The sequence below is a fragment of the Coloeus monedula genome, assembly GCF_965178545.1.
Source record: "Coloeus monedula genome assembly, chromosome: 20".
NCBI lineage: Eukaryota > Metazoa > Chordata > Aves > Passeriformes > Corvidae > Coloeus > Coloeus monedula.
In genome coordinates this window covers 10588935-10606345 of record NC_138800.1, presented here as the reverse complement: position 1 = coordinate 10606345, position 17411 = coordinate 10588935, and the positions used below count along the sequence as shown (strand labels likewise).

The following is a 17411-nucleotide window of genomic DNA, read 5'->3' as shown; positions in this document are numbered from 1 at the left end:
GTTGTAACTTATGCATGGATTTACTCTGTGAACTCTCTACCATCTTGTGGTCGCTGCAAGTTCCTTCAGCCATTGCCTGAAGAAGACTGAATGCAGTTTAATGCGTTTAGTTATTTATTTCTATACCAGAAGTGATTTTAGGGAAGAAAGAAATTTCCAACTCCTTGTTTACAATTCCTGAAGTACTTCAGAATCCTCTAGGCAGTACTCCTAATTGTCAAAGGTAACTTTAAGCATTCATAAATCCAGATTTTGGCACATTTATCATTGATCAGACATTTATAATTAATCAAAATGAAGCAGAGCAAAAGTAGTGGAAATTTTAAAGGAAGGGGTGAGGAAGTTAAGAATCATGGTATGATTTGAAATGCTTCAGAAGAACAGCTTTGCAAATCTGTGTGGAATGGGTTGGGGATTCTTCAGAATATGCTGTTGGAAGACAGATTTTCTACTTAAGTGGTTTCCAAACAGTCATCTTGGAAAAAGGGACCTTGGAAGAACAGTATCAGCGGCAGAGTGTGAGTGAGTGTGTGTGGGTGTGTGTGAGTGTGTCCCCACACATCAAAGGGTTAAAAGTCCATTTTCCTGGTAGAGAGGCCCCGCACAGACCCGACCCCAGGCTGGCCCAGGCCCCTGCCAGAGCTGTTTGTGGTTGAAGCAGGGCTGTGCACTCAAACCAATTCCCTTTTTCCTTGCAGCAGTCAGTGCTCTGGGAAGAGCTGCTGCAGCCAACGAGGGAGATGTTTGTCCCAGAGGACTCCACCAGCGTAGGGTCGGAACCAAATGCAGTCCAGGTGTGGTGTGAACGACTTCCAGAGCCGGCTACTTCCTTTTCCTCTTCTCCACGTGTTTGTAGTGGGGGTTGCAGAGCATGGTGAACAGGAGCAGCAGTGGGATCAGCAGGTACGGCAGGTAGATGGAGAGCAGCACAAGGCGCTCACGCAGCGACTGAGGGCCCGCGTGCTCCGACCTGGAGAAGTCGTGGAACAGGATGTGGGCCAGGATGGCAAACAGAGTGGTGGCTACGTGGGTGGAGTAGATAATGGCAGGAGTCCTGATCCATCTGCAGCCACCTGTACAGAAGCAAAGAGGAAACAATATTTAAGTATTCTGAAACAACCAGAATTCCGAGGCTTGTGACAGAACACTGACCGCTGCCTCTCTGCCAGGGTAAGCCATCACTCAGATTGAACAGGGAGCAGAACAAAACCTCAGTACTAGTAGGAACCAAGGAAATTCTCTCCCTTGATGGAAATTTAGAACAAAGCGGTAATCCTGAAGTTTTAAAGTAACAAAATGAGTATTCAGGCTTGACCCAGACCTTTAGCTGCCCTGGAAATTTGCCAGATATCAAACGCTGATGGTGGTTACACAAATGGCTGCACCTGACAAGGGCCTATAGGCATGAGGTTTTGTTTCTGACAAACTTTACTCTGTGCTGCTTTTTTAGGGAAAACACTCATGTGGGCCATGGCAGCCCAGCCCTGCACAGTACATCCTTCAAACCCCCTAAGCCTGATATAGAAGCATTCTCTGCAGCAGCAGCAGCAGCAGCAGCAGCAGATGTCCTGCAGAAGTGCCCCCAGGACATGCCCTCAGTCCCTGTGGTTTCCTCCCACCTTTCAGGAAGGCGTATGCAGCGACGGGGAAGAACGGCAGCTGGAGAAAGGCTTCGCAGTAGATGAACGCCTTGAACCACTCTGGGGGCTGCAGCATCATGGGGTCCCTGAAGGAAGTTGCATACTGCTGCAACAGGTCTGTCAGCTGGAAAAACCCAAAACAGAGTCAGTCACTGAGCATCAACCACAGCAAGGCAAAGCTCATGATTCTCGATGGGATGAAGCCACCAGGGTGTGAGCCCCCAGTCCTGAGCGGGGCTGCTGCAGGGGAACAGCTCAGTGCCAGGATGTGGGCCCAGCGAGTTGCAATTAGTGACAGAAATGTAAACTCCAGCATGGCTTTACATTGGACTTTGAACAGAGAGATATGCAGAGATCTGCTGGTTAACTATTAATTGAAAATGGTTCCTATATTGGAGTAATCCTACAGGCAATTCCGATGACAAAAAACAAATCACCAGTTGTAATGCTCAAACAGGAGGTGACAGCCGACCTTACCCTGACGATGAGGGCTGAACTAATTATCTGCCATCCAACTGTTATTTTAATTGATTTTATGATGTTTATTGTCTTCTATGATTTTGTTCAAAACCCAGCAAACCAGAGATTTTTACTAATAATTTGGCTGCTGGCATGCCTGCTCCTGCAGCGGCAACAACTCCCTGTTGCGTTTTCGGAAGGAATTTGAGGAAAACTCGGGATCGGAGAATGCCCGGGGCTGCGGGAGGCACGTCTGGGGCACGTGGCGCCGGCCCCGCGCTGCCGCAGCCTCGGGGCGCCGGTGCCTCGGGCGACAGCGGGACAGCGAGGCCATTCCAACAGAAAGGATGTCCTTGTGGCACTTGTGAAACACCACAGCCCGCACTGGGCAGGGGAACAGCCCCGCCGCCCGTTCCCGGGGAGAGCAGTGACCCCGCACCAGTTCCCCGGGGCTCTCCCTGGGACGGGGGCACGGAGCCGCCGCCGCATCCCAGCCACAGCTTCGAGAAGCAGCACCAGTCACAGCCGCCGAAGGCGCGGATGAAGCATGCCGCTCCCATTCCCGTTCCCGTTCTCGTTCCCATTCCCATTCCTGCTCCCGCTCCTCCCCAATGAATGACCCGGCTGTGACTCATCCCGTGGGCACCAGCACCGCTTCGCTTCCAGACGCTCTGTCACACACATTCACTGCAGTTTCTCTCCCCCCCGATGTCTCCACACACGAGATTCGGCGAAGGCCGCCCCCGGACCCATCAAACCGGCGGACGCCCCGCACGCATTCGCGGAACGAGCCCCGGCCCGACCCCCGGCCCCACTCACGGCCCGCGGCACGATCCCGGCGGGCAGCAGCGGCTGGAGGTCGATGAGCGCCGTGATCGGGATGTGCGAGAGGAAATAGAGGGCGAAGAGCCGCTCCCGCCAGCGCGGAGCCGCCGCCATCGCCGCGCCCGCCGCGCCCCCGGCCCCGCCCCGGCTGCGGGCTCGGCCCCGCCCTGGACACGCCCTGGACACGCCCCGGCCCCGCCCTGGACACGCCCCTGCTCCCTGGCTTTCCCTGTCCCTTCCCCTTTCCCCGTTCCTCCCCCTTTCCCCGGCAGTCGCGCCCCCGCCAGCCCGGGGACAGCCTCTTGTCGCCAGAGCCGAACCCATTTCTTCCTCGGCCGCGGCGATGCTGAGCTCCAGAGCTCAAACGCTGCCCGCGTCCCGGCCCGGCCCGGCCCGGCCCGGCCCTGCAGAGCTCCGGTTCCCCGTCACCGAGCAGGGTCAGGACCGAGCGCTCGCGGTCCCCGCTGACCACGGGCACCGCTGCAGGACCCGTCCCGTTATAGCCGAGAGCAGAACGGGAAACGGGACAAAGAGCGAACAGCCCGGGGAGACCGGGCAGCAAAGAACGACGCCACCACCGCGTTTTCAAATGTCACATTTAATGTTTTCACCACTGTACTCCAAATCTACATTTTACAAAGTGACCAGCAAGTGTGCCACATTAACTGACCAACCTCTGAGATTTTACCTTTCATACCAGTGTCTTCTGGGGCTCGATAATTAAACACGTTTCTCATTCAAGTGAATTGAAATGCTTCAGTTGGTTTTATTCTCAGGAGCCTCATAAAAAACAAAGATATTGCACCATCTTTGTTCAGTTATTCAATGTTTGTCTCTTTCACAGCAAATAATTACTTCATTGAAGTTAAAACTTCCAAACATAACTTACTAATAGTCTCCAATTCCAGCTCAGATCACTCTTGTTGAAAATACTCTGCTAAATACAGATAACTTACAATAACTTTAACAGTTAATTGTCCATAACAAACACCACGGTTTCTCTCCAGACCAAGGCTCAAATTTTAAGACCACCTTTTAATATTCCTTTGTACAGGTGAAAAACAGTCTTCAATTTTCTAGTCTTGTTTTAAATACAAAAGTTGGAAGGGACATTCAAGTTTCAAGTCTCCACACTGAACTTAAAAAAAAAAAAATCATGTGGAGGTAAACAAACCAAGTTGTATACTCCAGGAGGTAGAGGCCTTCAATTTGTGTTCATATATACATATGCACAGAATTCAGTGTTCCAACAGAAAAAGAATTAGCCAAAAAGTAATAAAAGTTATTTACTACTGTGACATTTCAAGACTTCCACAGCTTTGCCTAAAGACACGAACACAATTAACAGAATTCCCTATGTGCTTTTTTTTGTCCTTTTCTTTTTTTTTTTCTCTCAACTGTCCAGTGCAGGAAAAAGTTCTCACAAAATTTCACAGACCTATAATGTGCAAGCTAGTTTCTCTCTATACAGCAATGATGTCAGGGATCTCTGAAATTAGCCCATAAATGGAATTATTTACACACATAGAAGATGCATGCTGGGGGGTTTTATGTAAGAAAGAGCAGAAAAACTTCTAATAAAAATAGATTAAATATATATATATATTTATACTGGGTAAGGAAACAGAAGTTTAGTCTCTCCTAGTCACAAACTCATTCTCTCTACTCACAACATTTGATTTTAGAACAGCACACATCACCATCACAGCTCTAGTGAGAAGCTATTTATAGGGTTGGGCATCAGGGGATGTGGCCACTTCCTGTGGCCACAGTCACCCAAAGGGACTTCATGATTGGTCGCAGTCAAGTTTTCTGTATTCCTTAGTTTTAGAAAACCCAAAATCTTCAGGAATGGCTCAATATCAAAATGTACGTCTATCTGTTTGTACAATCTCACTTCAATTAAAAAAAAAAAAGAAAAAAAAAGGAAAAAAAAAACAAAAAACCAAAAAACCTCCCCGAATTTGGTTCAATTCTGTTTGTTCTGAGCTGAGCCATCACAGCTGCACTAAAATTCATAAAACACGTGCAACTCTGGGTAAAATATTTTCTTCTAAAAGCACAACCACTTTACAAGATTAAAAGTCTAGTACATTTCTAAATATTATTCATATTGTACAAGTAGTGGTTGTTAATTTAAAACTTCATTAGTAAAATTACAGTACAAGCATGATTAACCTCCAGAATTGCAAATCCCAGACTCCAGTGGAAAGCTACATTACATCTTCAGTAGTACGTGGTGCTCCGGTCACTCCCACACCAGCGGCGACGGCGGCATCTCGGAGGGCTGGGCGACCGTGGAGCTGCAGCCAGGGGACACAGACATCAGTGCTCACTTGCAGGGGCTCGTGGGCCACCACCTCACTGCTCAGGTGGGACCAAACACCCCGGGGACAGCCAAACCCCAAACCCAACCCGAGCCTGCCAGGCCAACAGCCACCAGCGCTGACAGCAAATACTCCACTGCCCTTATCACCCCATAGTCACTCCTTCCAACACCTTTACAGTGCAGTTCTACAACCAAAACTCAACTTGGCAACCTTCCCAACTTCTGTTCTTTTGCACAAAAACATGAAACTTTTGCACATTTTACTTAAATTCTAGAAGAATTCATAAAAACAGTTCACAAGGGTTTTATCTATGGGCCTTTCCTACTCTCAGGAAATGAAAAACCAAAACATTTTGGATGTGTGAATTCTGTACTACTAATAAATGAGAATTAATATCAGATGTGATTACATACAGTTACCTAATAAAGCTCTTAAAAGCAGCAGACTGAGGGTTGATGCAGAGAGGCACTCTGTTTCCTTTCTGCTGTTCCAAAATGAACTGATGAATTATTTCTGTACACAGGAGAAAAATACAAAACACCACAGCATTAACACTTCTGGCTTCAGTAAAATGCAATGTAAATTGGAGGGAAATAGAACTTCCCTTACTGAAGAGAACATTTTAGTGAGGATAAAAGAGCTCCAGCTCCCCTAAATCTGACTGCTCAGCTTCAGCTCCTGCCTGCTGCTGTCCCTTTCTGCACGACAGCTGTGGAGGTCACACCTCACAGTCCCAAAAGGCCACAGAGTGACTTCCCCTTCCCCCAGTGCCATCCTTCAGCAAAAGGATGAGGAACAGGGCACCACGTGAGGTTTGAAACCCACAGACTTCTGCAGGTCAGCTCATGCCTGTGCCACCGCCTTATCTCAGAACACTTACAATTCTGCTCTTTTACTGAAAAGAAATTATTTCCAGTGTCTACTATGAAAAAACACCTGAAAGAAACCAACACTGGGGTCACTGCGTGGATCCAGAGCACAAATCCCAACTCCATCCCAAGTCCCCGCTGCTGCAGGGTGGAGCAGGGGGATAACTGCACATGCAAGGTTAACTCCTGCTCACCTTTAACCTGCCGAACAGAACTGAGGTTCTTCTCAAAAGTGTCATCGAATTTGGGATTAGTGATGGGTTCGAAATCACTGGTATAAACTCTGCCAGTCGATGTGGAGAAACAACATTTACACATACAGGTGTGGTACCGCAACCGCCCCTCGTCCAGGTAGGGGTGAGCTAAGGCATCCTTAGCAGATATCCTTTTGGACTGGCAACAGCATGGAAAGGGAAGAGAACAGGAGTTAGGGTATTTTCAGAGCTACTGAAACTACTCATCGATTGATCCTCACTTCTTTTACAAACCCATAATCGTGCTAAAGGAGGGGTTCGTGTCAGGCACTGCCGAGCTGCCACTAGAGGGGAGCTGAGGCTCACAAACCAGCCTGGCTGGGTGGCACCGACCTCCCTGCTCACAGCCACCATGGCAAACGCTGATAATACGGCTTTTAGGAACATGTTTTTCAACACTTTTCTCCAGATAACCTTACAATTATGACTCCTACAATAAATCAAAACAAGCAGGGAATAACAGCATTGTAAATGCTGAGGGAGTCAGAATGGAAAACTTTAATTTTTTTTTTTCATGTGGAAGCTATGGTTCAACATTTCCATGGTTCTGCTCAGCAAAGCGATTTTAAGGTTTAAAAAAATACACTCCAAAGGCAGTGCTTCTAAATGCTTCATCAATCCCCAGCCTCCTCCTTTGCACTGCAGTCACTCTGTTTTACATTTGCAATGTTGGGGGGGGGTTCTGTGGGAATGAAATAATTAAGATTATCAATTCCAATACCAGATTTTCTCATGATAATTCTCTACAGTGTCCCAAGAAACGAAATCCAAAATCCACAGCAGCACATTTTTATTAGAAAAACAGACGCTCAGTGGAAAAATGATCCTGTTCTGTGACGGGGGAAGCAGGAGGAATTTTTTGTGTGCTGCAAGACCAGGAACACCCCCGTGTCCCTAATTAGAACTGCATCAAAGTAGCTGATGTTCTGCTACCTACACCCAGCTCGGAAAAGAGCATGAGTCATGCACAGCCTCATCCTTCCCACTGCCGGAGCTTCCTTCCCAGGACCACTCGGTTTGAAACGTGAAACCCCCATTCCAGGGGGAGCCAATTGGCCAATTACGTGATATTTTTACATATGGACCAAAAGTACCGCAATGCCATGTAGAAGGAAACCAGTTAAAGCAGTCCTTGACTTCCAACACTCATTTAAGCACCAGACAACAAAAACTGTGCAAACCAGAAGTATTAGAGGTGATTTTCAGTGCTACTTACTGGATCAAAGACCAACATCCTGCAAAGGAGATGAACTGCTTCATGTGTAGCTTGACTGGAGAGTGTATATAGGACAGGAAGGGATGGCTGTAGGGGGAATGGGAGGAAGAGAAGCACAGAGTGTCCTGTCAGATCCATCAGCAAGAAAACCCTGTTCCCGCACGCGCTATTCCGCAGTCACCAAGGACAAACTCCTTGTTACAGGGGACAAGTGGTACCTAACACTTTCCAGCCCAACAATAATCACCATTACAAAATTCAGCAACTGTAATAAAGGTCTAATTGATCCCTGTTTCCCTTGGTTCAGGTGTAATCCCTAGAAAAACCTGCTTTTATTTATGTATTTTTCTATACAGACACCACTCCCAGCTGTAGCTGCTCAGGGGTTTGATTAACTCCATCATTTCCAGTAGTTCATTTTTTAATCTCAATCACTCCCAAATTACGGATTACTTTGCTTTTCCTTGCCCTGGCAATCCACAGCTGACTGACAGTGACAGAAGGACTGTACTGGATGTCACAGTTGCTGTAAATTTCCCAGTATAAATAAGAATTACACCTCCACAGTGACATCAGTCGAAGTTAACCCTGAACTACCACACAGAGCCTTGAGCACTTCCCAGCCTTGGCTTCTCAGGGCAGCCTATGGAATATAAAGCTGCAATGTTTGGTAACTCTCCTCCTCCTGGCTCACTCTCCCACGGCACAGGGATCACAGGCAGGGGATGGACTCCACACATTTTCCTTTGGGAAGGGGGTCAGCAGGAATGGGGATGGCTCACTCACGGTGGGGCTGCCAGGGACACAGTTCACTTGAACCTTTAAATACCAAACTGACAAAGAAGTCTACAGAGTATGTAAATACCCATTTTGCCAGCACACAGTGGTGGGGGGGGGTTTAATCAGAAACTTCTCGCATTAATCTATTTTTACACGGAGCAGCAAAATGCCTCACCCCTCCCTCCCACTGCACTCACCTACGGTGAGTAAAAATAGTTGGTGTGACAAAGTAATCGCCTGTTTCTAACTTGGATTTCTCTCCCTATTAGTCTAATTAAGAAACCAGTAACATTTAACCATTTATAACCAGTAAAAGCTCAATTTCAGAATATGAAAAGCCAGGAATTTGCATTCAAACATGAGGTGTGCTTTGCATTGAAAACAAAAATATCATTTATCACCTGGATGCTCTGTATCCCCCAGATCTAAGCTGCAACGAGCACACCAGCTCCCATGGCACTCCGCAGAAAATGAACATTGTTTTCCCCAACAGACACAGAACTAACTCTACGAGTGTATTTCTTACAACTTTGTGGCTACAGGACATTAAATATGTAGTGGAAACTTTTTTATACCATTTCACCTCACTCGCTTTTTAGGATTCCCACCATCCTGTGGGCCGTAAGACACTGAGTTTAGGAGTCACAACTCTTCTAGCACAAGATAGCAGAAAAAAACACTTGACTTAAGACTGGTAGAGAAAGTCTGAAGGAAATCCTATTATTAATGCTCAAATAAAAAAATTCTGTCATGAAATGGAACAGAGACAACTTTATGTAGTGGATCCAAAGTCCCAGGGAGGCAGAACTCCCACATGTCAATAATAATGCAGAATATACAGGCAATGCTCATTTCTATGGTAACTACTATTGTAGTGAGCAGACGTGAGAAATTACTTCAACATGCAGAAAATAATGATGCAAACTTAACTACTGGAGCATGTACAGGCCAATGATTTTGTTAATTTTGTTAGCAATCATAAAAATGACCCCATTGGAGGGCCACGGAGCCTTATCCCTGCACTAGAGATGCCTGCACAAGCATTTCTTTGTATCCATCAACACCATATTGCATTTACCCTTTTTACTGCCCAGTCAGCACAATGACACCATCTTCCCTTTTTCCTTTGTTTTGGTGCTTTTTTTAAAACTAACTTTTACTCCAGTTGTGTTGAATGCTGTATCTCAGCTTTCAACCTCTTGTTGGGCCTTCCTGAGCAGCTCAGGTCTGAGCTCAGGTGTGCAGGGACCCTCTGAGCTTGGGGTGCTGGAGGTTCTGCCCTTGGCTCTGGGCAGTGGGTCAATTCCACCTCTAGCACTCCTGATCCTGGCAGTGCAGCAGCCCTCCAGGGCTTTCTGAATTATACTGTCAATTTTCATTTATGTCTCTTGCCAGTACTAACACTTGAATTTAACATCTTCATTCAAAACAGCTATCAAAACACTGCTGCCCCAGAAAGGGAGACTTTCACCTGTGTCATCAAGTCAAACAATATCCCCAAAGCAGAAGCCAGAAATGCCCCTGACTAGTGAAAAGCCCCCTTGTCTCCACAGCAGTTGGACTCACCACACCATCACCCCACGTCCCTGAGCACCACAACCACCTCTGGTCAACCCAGCCCAGTTCACAGGCACAGACAGCTCTGGGACTGAACATCCAAGCCAAGTGTTTTTAACCAACAGGCCATGAGAATTCGATCAAGATGTGAACCCCTGAGTCCTGCCCAGAGGACACCCTGCCTGGTGGGGCTGGGTGGCCGGAGCCAGCCCCTGGCTGTACCTGTTTATGAGGACCCCTGAGTATGTGTGCCTTGGCGCCTTCACAAGCCGTCCTCATCGCCTCCAGCGACGGCGTGCCCAGCAGGTCTGTGATCAGATCCAGCTGCACGACAGACACACGGACACAGCTCAGACATGGGGATGCACTCCACTGTGGTAGCAAATTCCCACGCTAACACCATGGAACAGCCTGTCCCTGTTCCATGGGAGCAGAGCCCAGGCCCCTGCAGCTGCACCCTCTTGTCAGGGAATTGTGGAGAGGAGAAGGTCCTCCCTGAGCCTCCTTTGCTCCAGGCTGAGCCCCTTTCCCAGCTCCCTCCGCTGTTCCTGGTGCTCCAGCCCCTTCCCAGCTCCATTCCCTGCCCTGGACACGCTCCAGCCCCTCCATGTCTCCCCTGAGGTGCACCAGCCCCACTGGCTCCAGGAGCGGGTACAGGGGGAGGCACTGGAAGGGAAAGGTGAGGATACCTGCTGGATGGGACTCTGTGCCTGGAACAATATCCTTCGCCCAAGCAACTCTGCAAAGATGCAGCCAACAGACCAGATGTCGATGGCATTGCTGTAGTGCCGGCTGCCCATCAGGATCTCCGGAGCGCGGTAATACTGAGTGACAACTTCCTGAGTCATGTGCCGGGATTCGTCTAATTCTTCCACCCTGGCCAATCCAAAATCACAAATCTAAATTGAGAAGGTAAATAAAAAAATTAAAATAACCAAAACACTTTCTGCATTTCAAATAGGCAGCCTTCTGGGAACGAGGCAGGGAATCCCCAACCAGCATTTAAATACATCAGATAATCTGCTGTAAGTGCATAAGCCAGGGGAGAGGGGAGAGGAGGAAATTATGTTACTTTGTTCCACAGCCATTTAAACTTCCTATAATTTGATTTGAAATCACAGTACATTTTAAGTTGGCATTACAATATTTATAATCTGAAAGATTAAAAAGTTTTACACTACAAAAAACCCAACCTCTGGGTACAGAATATTTAAACTCAAACAAACTTCATTTGCTCATGACATGTCTCAAAATATTAAAGATTCGGCTCTACTCATTTGGGCTTGGAGAATTGTTAAAAATGTCTTGAAACAGAAGGGTTAAGAAAAGAGACCAAACTTTCCCAATTAGAATTCTTAGCAAATCCCTGTAAACAACACTGAATTTCTGAGTTTGGCACAGCTGTACAACACTCCTCAGTCCTCCAGAATTCCATATACCCAAGGTCAATAGAAGTGTCTTGGGCATTTGGTGTCATCCTCCCCTGAGGAGCACAGGGACACTGAGGCACCCTGAGAACCCCCTGCCCTCCCAGGCACAGGAGATCCCACCCAAGTCAAACTCAGGAATTCTCTCTCTCTTGCTTTCAGAGATGTGGGGAGAAGCAGGGAGAAAAGGGGAAAGGCAGGTATTTGCTTCATTTCTACTTTTTAAAGAATCTGTGGGATTTTTTTTCCATTTACATGGACTTTCAGGGAAAGTGCTCACACTGAATGTCTTTCATCTAAAAATTAACCACATAAACACACGAGCATCTTCAATAAATGTAAGTAGCACCTTAAGGACACAGTTGCTGTTCACGAGTAGATTCCCTGGTTTAATGTCTCGATGTAGAATGCCAGCAGAATGTAGATATTTCAGACCTGAAATAGTAAAGGAATTTAAAATAATTTTTTTTTTTCCCTTTCAGAAGAAGTTTAAGGCTGACAACATTTTCCTGGAAGGTCTGGCAACTCCTGATCAGCAAAGACTTTGCCTGTGCCTCAGTTTTTATATGAGTAACTCCCAGTCACTGGTGCACACTCAGTTACTTAATGACAGGGTAAAATTTTGGAGTATGTAAAATAGGCAGAAAAAGGAATTCAAGCAGTCTTTTTAAAAAAAACAAACACCACTCCCTCCAAAAATCCAACAAACAACAAATCAAAAGCAAAACATCATCTCCCTGATTATGGCATGGATACTCTGCAATCCCCACACTGGAATTTTCAGATACCTCTTACTGCTCTGTTTTTCAGTAACAATTTTTACCTTGAATGGGTATAGTTACACACATTTACCCATCTGCTCAGTTCTAGGTGTCCTTTCTCTTCCTCAGTTCTAAAAACATGACTTCTCTTTCCCTGACAAAGCTTTAAGGCAGCAGGGGTGCCATGCTCTTGTAGTTACAAGAATTCATGCTTGGTATTTATTCAAATATGAAATTAAAATAAGTTCCTACAGGAAGCTTATTCAAGATGAGGATGTCTTGAGAATAAACAATAAGAAAAAGAAAAAATATATTTCTACTACATCATTTTCATTAAATTTAGAAGAAGAAAAATTACCTCTTAAAATCTGGTAAAGAAAAACTTTGACATGATCCGAGCTGAGTGGCTGAGGAGAGACGATAATCTTATGGAGGTCACTCTGCATCAACTCAGTGACAACATATCTTCAGTTCATTGGTTAAGGAAAAGCAGAACAGGCACAAAATCTCTTGAAACATTCACTAACTCCTACTTATTTGAGCTCTTACAGGTCAGAACTATTGAGTTAAGGAGAAGAAAGCTGCTTCAGAGGTCAAATTCTTACAGGAATGAAAATAAAAAATGGCTTGTGAAAGAAAACAAATTAGTCCATTACAGTTTGCATGAAGGTAGTTGTACAAAGTTACTGCAAGGCAAATTACAGCTGAGACCGAGGGGAGGTGGGTCCCAGAGGGGACTCTGTGTGTTCAGGGGTTTCAAAAGCAGTGAAGTAGGGTGGCAGGCTGCTCACCTTCACCCAGGGATGGAGACCATCACGCCAATGTCCTGGGTGTGGGACAAAAGTAACACACACAGAAACCATCACAGTAAGTCCTGCGGGCACTACAGGCATTATTAAAAAACATTACTGCTTTAAAACCTTCCTTTAGCAGTCACATTTGAAACAAAATCTCTGCTATTATCACATTTGTGGCTGAAGGAGGTAAAACACATTTGCCCCATGTTAACTGATACAGCCAGGTATTGAATGCTCATTTTCTTTCATCTCTACCCAGTCAATGCTCTGCTTTCATCTGTTGCTCTACAAACCCTCTCCAGCCAAATCCCTGTTGGCCAAAGGGTTCATCTGCCAACAGAACACCACACAAAAACTCATTTTATAAATTAAATATTTCCAACTTTTTGAGGAAAAAAATATTAAAATTGCATTCATAAAGAATTCATAAAGAAAAAACCCAACCCTGCAGCACCATAATTTGTAGTCCTCTAATTTTTCTTTTCCTTTAGCAAAGACTCTTTTAAATATTTATACCAGACTTTTAAAATTTGCGGTTTACCTTATACCTGCAACAAATCTTTACATTCAATGTAAGGCAAAATATTTTTAAAAACCCAAAAGCATTACTCTGCACTTTATTATGATAAGATTTTTGTTTTGCTACGCCACAAATCCTCCTAAATCTCAATCCCGAGCATAATGTCTCCCAGATGTCTCAACTAGTTGCCATGCCAACTAAAGCAGCTTAAATTAAATGAGGGCCTGAAATGGCACCTGCACCACTCCAGGTCTGGGGCGCATTAAATAAAGCTCTTGACAGGGCTCAGAGGTGCCATTAACCCCAGCAGCAGCGATCTGATTATTGTCTCTGGATAATTTAATGAGGGCTCTAAAGAGGAGCGGGAGCAGCGCCCGCGGATGTTCTGCTGTGACAAACGGGCCTCTCCTCCTGCCTGGGACCCCGACTGCACCAACCACTGCTGGGGACATTCAGCAAAACAAACGCCCCAAACCCGAGGGATTTCAGTCCCCTCCTCACACAGGTATTTGCAGTTTGCCTTTTGAAGTGGAGCCACCAGGCCCTGGCTGTGGGGCGGCCGCTGGCGCTGAACACGCCGCTACCCAGAGCTACTACCAGAGAAAAATTGCTCCTGACAGCAGTAATTAGTTAAGTAGCTGTATAAAATTAGAACTACAAATGTACCAATTTGCTTCAGAGTAATTATCAAAGCAAATGCGTGGCACAAAAGAACTTGACTTGCTCTGCTGGCTGGGACCTGCTGAGTTGGTAAATTTGATAAAGCGACAGAAATGTTAGAAAGGGATGAAGTGCCCTTGGTGATGTGGCATTCCCATCGTGGCTTGGACCGTTCTTTATTTGGTCTTTAAAGCCCAGTTCTACGGCCTCAGGACTAACCCTGGCAGTCCCTGCCCAGCTGGTGTGGGTGCTGGCCCGGAGGAACTCGCCACGGTGACGTCTGGAAGGAAAACCCTCTCCAAGGGTGAGCACAGGCTGCTGGAAGCAGCAGGGCTGTCACTGACGCTCTCCCTGCCTGCAGCAACCATCTCACCTTGCTCCTCTTTGCCCTCCTCCACCCTACAGGGATCTGCCCCATAATCCATCAGAAAACACTTCTTCCACCTCTTTGTGAAATCTACTGCACACCTTTGCTTTTACTGCTATTCAAATCTTTCCCAGACCTATAACTGCCTGATAAAAGTGGTGACTTCTCAGCTGCTTCTGATATTCACTTTAATGGGCAAAGTTTTTGAAAAGCTACTACAGAAACTTTGGATAGTTCTTAAAGGAGAACATCCGTGGATCTGCAGTTGCGAAATTCAGTATTACAATCAACTGTGGAAGGTTTTGTAACTGGAAAAAAGAGCTATCAATGATTCATTTTTGCACTAAAGTGATATTGGCAAAAATTTCAATACCTGTAAGATTCAAAATGGCCACAAAGATTTTCAGCCAAAAACCTATTAATTCAAATTATAACTCAATCTGAGTGTTTGCAAGGAATTTTCATTCTAAAACAAAAAGCTCACTAGGTTAAAATTCCTTTATTCATCACCAGTTTCCTAAGAAATCTTTTAATTTGTCATTAAATTTTAAGGTGGTTTTATAATTAGTTCTCTTTAAAAAATACACTCTGCAATTCCTGCTGGTACCTACGAAACACTGAATAATTGAAATGAACTCTACCAGCTCATTTGCAACACATCATTCATATCATTTTAGTCATTCTTTTATTACATTTCTTTCCCCAAAAAGGGCACTACAACTCTTTGGAAAGAACAAAGGAAATAATTCAGTACCAACTCCAGCCCTTTACACTTTTATCACTGTTCAATATGTCCTACTGTAAAATGGAACAACCCTATGGTATCTTCAGGAACTCTGCTAGTGGATCAACAAAAAAAGTTTTGACAGCTACACCCCCCAAATATGGAACATTTTTACCTGATCTTCAAACCAATCTCTACTAAGTTCTCCTTACACTACAGCAAGCAGAAACACATGCAATTAAAAATAGGTATATAAATCCAAACATTTACTAATTCATTCTTTTAAGGAATTTAAGGGTCCTAAGTGCACGTCATTGTAATTATTTCCAAAGAAAGGAGAGAGAAGACTACACAGAGCAATAGTCTTCTATTACCAATGTTAAAGAAATTAACACAAATATAAAAAAAGACAGCCCTATAGAACACTACTCAGAATGACTTAAAGTCAGTTAGCCATGAAGGAAATGAACATTTTGGTTTTATATTCAAAACTTGGCAGTAGCTAAGCTCATAAAAATAAGCTTATCCCATTTAAATATTCTTGATTGTACAATTACATGGAAAGAGTAATCCTTAACCTAGATCTGATTTGTAACTCGTATGACTTGTTCTAAATGAGGGCATTGAACTAGTGCACATAACCAAAATCCAGTTTTTGAAGACTACTTATATGCTCTTCATGTGAAAGAAATAGCAAAGCGAAATTTTAAAGCTTTACCTAAATTTATATGAAAAAGCCCCAGTACAGCACAGCAACATTTTCAAACTAATAATGTGTTTCTCCACCAGCAAATCGTGCTGTACTTTGGTTAAAATCACCATGCCGATTACACCTACTTTCTTCAATCAATTCCAGGTATTACATAAATAGATCAAACCATATTTCAAAAGTTCAGGTTATCTAAAAATAATGACAATTTCCCACCCATTAATTGTAAAGTGGGTCATACAAAAGAGCAGCTAAGACCTACCAGTAACGAAACCCAACCTGCCCAAGTCTAACCACAGGAGTGGTAGAGAACTTCTCTTCCCATGAGAGTCAGAGCCCTCCCAGAACAGGGATTCACTTTTCAGTACTTCAGAAAGCAGAAATTCCCTACTTTACAAAGAGAAGACAGCCCAAGCCAAGTTTGGAAAAAGAAACCAAACCAAAACACGACATTCTCATGTCAAGTTCTTCACTCAAATTCACTGTTAGAATACAGTTCCCCATAGGCAGCTTGTACCTGTGCCTCAGTGAACACAGCAAAAATGTGGGACACAGCTCTGGGAAATGTGTTCTTGACTGGGTTAGAGATGACCAAGGAAAGCCACAGCCCTGCCAGTCCACTAAACCTCTCTGACAAGCCAGGGTTTCAAAGCCTGTGAAGGTAGAATTCTCTGAAACCACCACAAAGTATTTTGAAGTACTAATAACTGAAAGGAGATTAATTACTGGACATAGTTTTCAAAACAATATTCTGGGGGAATCCCCATGAGCAGCAGCAGGGCCTGCTGGTAAATCCCACATGCCCTGCACATACTGGCTTGCATGGAGTCAAAGCTTCAGGGTTCAGTCCCACACCATCCCACCTCCAACATCACCTCAGAGTTCTGGATCCTGCAGGTTCACTTCTTGAAATAAAACTGTCCCCATACAGGCTCGAGGTTTTTGCAGCTCTGTTTCATAGATTACACCAAATACTGGCAGTTTCTAAGCCAATGAAAATCACACCTACCTCAATTAAGATGTTCTATTTTTATATTTAGGATACATTTCTTCAAAATAGTCAATGTGTGGAGGCTGGAGGATGTCGAGGGCAGAGAGTACCTAGGAAACACCACACAAGGTCAAGGCCTAATCCAGTCAAACAAAAACAAATCCCTTTCAAAAAGACAGTCAGACTGCACATTTCTTACATGGCTTCATTTTATTCTACCCCACAGACAGATCAATGTTCTGTCTCACTAGGTATGTAAATTTAATAACCCACCATGTCAGGTATTCTGTACATTCAGTGTCTCTCTCTTTTCTAACTCAAGAAATTTTTTCCAGCTGTTTGAGTACTAGTTTGAAAGCACAAATTTATCTATCCAATAAAAAGTGGTTTCTTTACAATATATATAATCATAAAATCTTTGAAAGAAGTACTTCCAGCAAAGAAATATAAAAGCAGAAGATACTACACTTTGTTCTGCCTTTAGTCTTTCAGAGTTTTGTGATTCACTGCTTCCACATGAGAATT

The 17411-nt window shown here is 44.7% G+C and overlaps 2 protein-coding genes across 4 annotated transcripts in view; both read right to left on the bottom strand.

The window, feature by feature from the left end:
• Positions 1-147: 147 nt before the first annotated feature.
• On the bottom strand, positions 148-3053 carry TMEM97 (transmembrane protein 97). Its single transcript, XM_082294869.1, has 3 exons — positions 2919-3053; positions 1620-1764; positions 148-1073 (listed from the first exon to the last, which is right to left on the bottom strand). The coding sequence occupies exons 1-3, from the start codon at positions 3036-3038 to the stop codon at positions 823-825; spliced, it is 516 nt and encodes a 171-aa protein (XP_082150995.1). The 5' UTR covers positions 3039-3053; the 3' UTR covers positions 148-822.
• Positions 3054-3550: 497 nt separating this feature from the next.
• Positions 3551-17411, bottom strand: part of NLK (nemo like kinase) — a 37781-nt gene continuing 23920 nt past the window's right edge. For 2 of the 3 annotated variants that reach the window (XM_082294407.1, XM_082294408.1), the window contains 9 exons: positions 16941-16996; positions 12477-12583; positions 11707-11792; positions 10620-10829; positions 10153-10254; positions 7594-7680; positions 6318-6516; positions 5674-5767; positions 3551-5227 (listed from right to left, as the gene is read on the bottom strand). In XM_082294407.1, the coding sequence (XP_082150533.1) occupies positions 5173-5227; positions 5674-5767; positions 6318-6516; positions 7594-7680; positions 10153-10254; positions 10620-10829; positions 11707-11792; positions 12477-12583; positions 16941-16996 (996 nt within the window). In that variant the 3' untranslated portion in view covers positions 3551-5172. Of the gene's footprint in view, positions 5228-5667; positions 5768-6317; positions 6517-7593; positions 7681-10152; positions 10255-10619; positions 10830-11706; positions 11793-12476; positions 12584-16940; positions 16997-17411 lie in introns of all 3 variants that reach the window. The other variant, XM_082294409.1, reaches the window with a different exon arrangement.

Coding starts and splice junctions, on each gene's coding strand:
- TMEM97 (XM_082294869.1), bottom strand. CDS start 3,038: ATGGCGGCGGCTCCGCGCTGGCGGGAGCGGCTCTTCGCCCTCTATTTC. Junction 1,765..2,918: donor CCGGGATCGTGCCGCGGGCC/GTGAGTGGGGCC, acceptor GGGTTTTTCCAG/CTGACAGACCTGTTGCAGCA. Junction 1,074..1,619: donor TGCATACGCCTTCCTGAAAG/GTGGGAGGAAAC, acceptor GCTTCTGTACAG/GTGGCTGCAGATGGATCAGG.